This window comes from Myotis davidii, unplaced genomic scaffold (assembly GCF_000327345.1).
Source record: "Myotis davidii unplaced genomic scaffold, ASM32734v1 scaffold555, whole genome shotgun sequence".
In the NCBI taxonomy this organism is placed as follows: Eukaryota; Metazoa; Chordata; class Mammalia; order Chiroptera; family Vespertilionidae; genus Myotis; species Myotis davidii.
Genome location: NW_006286315.1, coordinates 1,297,554 through 1,303,633, shown reverse-complemented (window position 1 = coordinate 1,303,633; position 6,080 = coordinate 1,297,554). Strand labels below are relative to the sequence as shown.

The following is a 6,080-nucleotide window of genomic DNA, read 5'->3' as shown; positions in this document are numbered from 1 at the left end:
CAGAACCAGGAGTCTTCCTTAGCTTCCCCAAACCTGGAAGCTCAGGAGTAATACTGAAGGCATCAATAACCATCTATTACATATTCAAGTGTAAACAGGCTAAAAAGTAAAGGTGCTGGTATACGAATGGAACAGATATTTACAGCCAGGTTCGGCTGAATCTCAGGTGACTCTCGGGCACCTCCTGGGAAAATCGGCCTTGTCACTTCAAAGTCCACCCTCTTTTGGGCTTGGTCACCTATATGACCACCAGACTTGAGCTTCAAATGACTGTTTCCAAAATTCCACTTTAAAAACACCATTTGCATCCATGAAGTTGCTTACAGGAATGTGATTTGATCTCTACGTATCTCATTTCTGAAGAGGGGATGTGGCAACGTTTGGGAATGATGACCTGGCCTCCCGAGAAGAGGCGGCTGCACCTCTGGTCTGCCATTAAAAGAGGGGGGTATGGTTGTCTTAGGGCAGTGGTCGGCAAACTCATTAGTCAACAGAGCCAAATATCAACAGTACTTCTTCAAAATAGACTCGCCCAGGCTGAAAACCGACTTCTGCGCATGGGCCATGAAGTTTCAATCGCACTGTATGCGTGCCCGCACGTGGTATTTTGTGGAAGAGCCACACTCAAGGGGCCAAAGAGCCCCATGTGGCTCGTGAGGCACAGTTTGCTGACCACGGTCTTAGGGGGTTGCAAACTCACAGTCCCATAGTGTGCTGTTTGGCTTGCATAGTGTGTTTTTTTTGTCTGCCAACATTTTCAAATGAGGATAGTTTACATGAAATGCCTCCCTTCTGGCTTATCTTGGAAATTTGTAACATTGACGTTCCCTCATGGCCACAGCTGGCTGAAGCGGACCATCACAGTGAAGACACAGCCAGCCTGCCCTTGACCAGCCAGCCATTCCACTGGCCACCAGGATATGTGTGTGTGTCCAGTTCTCGTCCTGTCTTGGAATCAGGTGGGATCTCGCTTTCCCGGGAGGAGCTTTGGACGTAAATGCCCTGCTCTGTGGGGTGGGGGTGGGCGGCACCTGGCAGGTGAGTGGTGACTCTAAAATGCTTTCTGTGGGCAGGCAGGGCTTCACACAGCTTTAAAGAGAGGAGGGCTTGTTCCCCAGCAATATTCTCTGGGTGACAGGGACGCTCCCAGGGTCGTCCTAGGGTTTGCTGAGAACACATTGTACCTCCGAAGAAAACCTCACTGTCCCTAAGGCTGGCCCCCAAACCCAGTGGGCGGGGCTGCTGGAGCCGGGATCTCTGAGGGGCTTTTCATAGCAGGACTCATTTGAGGACAGACTGGCTTTGACTCCAGTTGCTTCCCAGTGTCAGTGTTGGGGAGGCTGCCTGGGTTGGGCCAAAAGGAGATATTTTGAGGCAAAGCTGTCTCCAATTTCTACATTTGGAAAGGTCTCTGGTTGCTTAGGCACAGCTGTGATTGGGCAGTATATGTATTTCCAATGAGCCTTAAAAGAATACCACTCTTTTAGGGGTGGGGTGCTAGGTCCTCCTCCAGGGTAGCTGAGGCCTCCTCAGTGGCACAGTAGGAGGTGCTGGGAGCCTGTTGGCAGAGTTCTCCTCTGCTTTCTGGGGCCATTTCTTATCTGGGGAATAACAGCTGCAAATACTGGTGGGGACATTTTCTGTGGATCCTGGTGACGCCATGAGCAGGAGGAGGGAGGAGAGAAGCCCTTCTCTGGCAATTGTGTGGGGGTTTGGAGGGTCTCTGCCTAAATCCATACAAAGTCAGGGGTCAAGCCAGCCAAGGTGATGGTGACGGGGACCAGTGTGGACTGATTTCAGAGTGCCTGCACAGAAGGCACTGCCTCACTGCCGCCTCTGGCAGCCTGCGCTTGGGGACTGGTAGTGCTTTTTCCAATGCAGATCCACTTGTCTGGGACACACGTTTGCTGTTGTTGTCATTTATACCTTAGGGTTAAAGAGTTCCTGGTCATTGAAAAGGAGAAAATGTTGTGACCCTTTAACTTGCATCGGTGGGTTGTGGGACTGGGTTTGGGGGTGCAGGGTGGTCACACAGCATCCCCATTCTGGCAGCACCTTAAGGCATGACCCTGTGCTTGGCAAGAGGCATTTCCTTCCCTTCCTGCAGGCTCATTCATGCAGCCCTACATACTGGCCACCCCACATGACTTCCACCTCATATGACCAATTTATCTGTCTTAAAACAACGTTCCAGAGCCCCCCCACCCCCACCTCAGCACACGCGCGTGCGCACACACACACACACACTCTCTCTCTCTCTCAGGCAGTTGGGTCACCCTACTCCCTGTCCAGCCTGGCCCTGCCACTGTGTCCCAGGCTGGGGTTGTGGTCCCCTTTGCAGAGGAGGAATCTGGACCTAGGACCCTCCGAAATCCCTACTCTGCTGACTCCACCCCTTATTCTGTCTATTCCCCAAGCGCCTTCCCGTGCTGGGGTGGGGTGGGCCACCCTCCTGAGGCAGCTGCCCTGGCAGTGGGCACAGCACCTCCCCTCCAGTTTTCAAGGCCTTCAGGTCCCACCCCGTGGGGCTGGGATCAGGGAGGGGGAGTTCTGCAAGGATTCTGCCTGCATCTCCACCTGGGACCAGGCCAAAGGCCGTCTTCCCCCACCCCATGGGGGAGAGGACTGTCGTCTTTCAGGATTGCTCCTGGCTGGCTGCAGTTGGGACTGCGGTTTCCCACCCTCCAGAGCATTGAGGGCTGTCAGAAAGCAAACGATTACACAGTGATTCCCGGGTCTCACTCCACTCCCTGGGTTACAGGAACCAAGTAGAGCACTGACTCTGAGAAATGGCTGAGGAGGCAGCTTTGAGGGGCCGAATGGGGATGGATACGAGGGGCAGAGTGGCGAGCCCAGGTGCCTGTGGGTGCCCTCATGTCAGGGTTTCAAGGGACAAGGCTGGCATGGAGCTTTCCCAGGAACTCCAGCTGCCTGTTTGCCAGAGCACAGGCCATATCTCCCTTTCTTGCCTCAGAGAAGTCCAGGCCCTCTTACCTGTGTACAGCATCCAAGAAGTATGGCCTCGTGGGTGGGGGCTGGAGAGCTGAGGCCTCACTGTTACCCTGGGCAAGTCACACCAATGTCCCTGCCCACAGACCCCTCATTTGTCCACCATACAGGCCTGGGGCAGCTCAGGGCACTTTGCCACAGTGGGAGTATGACGGAGGAGGGATGGTTGGTTGCAATTCTCTGCTGAGGGTCAGCCACGGTGGTTCCAGTGGCTCTGGGAGGCTGACCCTGGCATGGTGGCCAAGGAGGGACCAGCAGGTTCACACACTCATGTGGGGCAGGCAAAGCCACCCTCCACAAAGGACACTGGGTCAGTTACCCTCATCCACAGTCAGAAAAGTGAAAGGTGAAAGATTTTATTCTGGGGAGGAGTTGCCAAAAATACTCATCTGTGATATGGGGGGTGGGGTGGGGTGGGGATGGAGGCTGGGGCTTCAGCACCAGTGTCTGTCCAGGCGGCATAGACCTGGGTCAGGAAGAGCTTGGCCCCATGTGGACACAGTCCTTGGAGAGAGAAAAGAGAAGTCAGGGCTGGGAGTGGTCACCAGTAGGGAACTGGGGGGAAGCCTGGGAGACATTGGGAAGGGGCAGGCACACAGTGTCCTGGACTCCAATGGCCACCTGGTCTAGGGAACTCTCCATGCCAATTCCCTGGCAGAGCCTTGAGTCCCCCAGCCTCCCCGACTCAGGGAAGACACCCCCCCGCAATAGCTCACCCCACCTCACTCCCAGGGGCCTCTAGTGGATGGTGGGGGGGGGGGAGGTCATGGTCTGATACTGCACAGAGGGAAAACTTTTTCAGTGTATGAAATGTGATAGAGTATCAAGTACACAAAGGGCAGAGCACAACTGGACAAGTGAGCGAGTGAAAACCCAGAGGGAGAAGAGAGGGAGGGATAAGCCATCAACGGCAAGAAATCAAGCCAGGCGTGGACTATGCAGGCCCGCAGGCAGGTGTGAGCTCAGCTCTGCAAGCCGAGGAGGGCCCCTAAACTGCCAGCTCGGAATGTTCTGACCGCCCGGTTTGCTCTGTTCCACCAAGTGCGTGGGCAGTTAGCATGGGAACCAGACCCGCCTCCCAGGCGTGCAGGACCCCAGCCCTGGATAGGACAGAGCAATCCTGGGCTATTCCAGGGGCATCGCTCCAAGTCCCTCAGGGATTCGCCAGAAGTAAATACAAATAACCAATTTCTTTAAACATTCACTTCATAACAGTAATTACTGGTGGAGATAATCAATACAAATTTTTTAAAAATGCATTTGGTAACATTTGGTTCCCATGAGAAAATTGGTCCTGGTAGAAATAATGGCACCCAAAGGAAATGGACAGTGGCAGACACTGGAACTGAAACTGATGAAATCATTTCAGCAAAGTAAAAAGGAAAGTGTTTTTTAAACCACTTGAACTATGCTATATTGAAAATTGGTCAAGGAGCCCTGACCAGTGTTTCTCAGTGGTTAGAGTGTTGGCCTGAGCACAAAGGAGTTATGGGTTCAATTTCGGGTCAAGGGCATGTACCTGGGTTGCAGGTATAGTCCCCGGTCCTGGTGGAGTCGCATGTGAGAGGCGACTAATCAATGTGCCTCTCTCACATCGATGTTTCTCACACTCCCCCACAACCCCTCTCTCTTTAAAAATCCATGGGAAAACAGCTTTAGGTGAGGATTAGCAGGAAAAAAATTGGCTAAGGGATTAGATTGGTTTAGTGGAAAATTCAATCTAGAAAGCTGTGCTCTTCATGTAACATAGGCTAAGAAGGATTGTGTTGTATTTATATGCAAAGTGATTAAAAGCCACTAGGTCACAATGAATCCCTTATGGAGGTCCCCTCCCCTATGTCCAGGGCCCCTGCACATTCCCCAGGCCTGGTCTTGGCTGGCACGGGGAGTGGAAGGGATGGTGGGGGCACAGGGTACAGGGCTCACAGGTGGTCGGGCTACTAGGTCGTCTGCGTGCTGACTCGGGAATAGGGGCGCTGAGGCCTTGGATGCCTGATGGACCTTGAGGCCTGCTGGGGCTCCTGCAGGTGTGGCATCAGGGGAGGCAGCAATGGCAAGGGTGGCAGAGATGGCGTGTGAGCTGGTGTCGTTGAACGGGGGCCTGAAGTCTCTGAGCGGATGTTGGCACTGGAGCGCAGGGCTGGGAGGGGCAAGAGAGACCCGTGATTTGTCCTAAGAACATTCTGGAGAGAGACTAGCCTGACTAAGGAGCGGAGAAACCCTAAACTGGAAGTGCTTCATCGCGGCCCATCCAGTCGCAAGCACCCTAAACCTCTGGGGTGGGGGTGACCGAAGACAAAGCACACCAGGAGTGGAGCAGGGCACCCGGAGGAGTCCTGGCTCTGGCATTCCTCAGCCCAGGGTCGCTGTGCCTCAGCTCCCCCTCTTTCAGATGGACTGGTGCCCCGTAACTCTGGGCACCAACTGGGATAAGGACAGATCAGAAGGGAGAGAGTGCTTTGTCCACTGTAAAGTGCCCACAATGCCTGGTACAGGGCGATATGCATCAGGGGAGCTCAGTTCCCTAGCCTGGTCAAGGAGCCCTCACTGGTGGATATTGGGGGAGGGCGGTGGTCATGCCCTGATACAGCTCACAGGGCTCCAGCAGAGAAACACCGGAGAATGAGTGGGCTCCCTTCTCCCACCTTTGCAGCCAACTGGCCACTTGGGAAAAAATAGCCGTTCTAGGTGCCCAGGCCAGGAGGCCAGACTGAAAGGTGAAGCAGGAGCCCAGGCTGGGAGCTGGGAGCTGGGAGCTGGGTGGGGGCCACTCCAGAGCATGTGAGAGACGTACAAGGCGGGGCAGGACAGCCCCAGTCTGGGACTGAGGGACCCAACCAGAATCCCAGCTGGGCCAGTGGCTTGGGGAACAGGTACTCACGGGGGCAGATGACACCAAAGTGCTCATATAGGTTTCGAGTCGGGGGACGTGGAACCTTTACAGCTTAGTGGAAAAGAGAGGGGAAGAGACAGGAATGGGTGGTGGCCCTTCCAGAGATCTGCCCGCCCCCCACCTCCCTGGAGCCCCCATCCTGTCCTCTAGCTCCTGCAAAGGCCTTTTCAGTCTGGTG

The 6,080-nt window shown here is 54.5% G+C and overlaps 1 protein-coding gene across 1 annotated transcript in view; it reads right to left on the bottom strand.

Annotated features, from left to right (window-relative positions):
• Positions 1-4,878: 4,878 nt before the first annotated feature.
• The window catches only part of LOC102774834 (chromosome unknown open reading frame, human C16orf96), a 44,295-nt gene continuing 43,093 nt past the window's right edge, over positions 4,879-6,080 (bottom strand). The window contains exons 16-17 of the mRNA XM_015560136.1: positions 5,891-5,953; positions 4,879-5,149 (exon numbers count right to left, since the gene is read on the bottom strand). Coding sequence (XP_015415622.1) covers positions 4,950-5,149; positions 5,891-5,953 — 263 coding nt within the window. The 3' untranslated portion in view covers positions 4,879-4,949. The remainder of the gene's footprint in view (positions 5,150-5,890; positions 5,954-6,080) is intronic.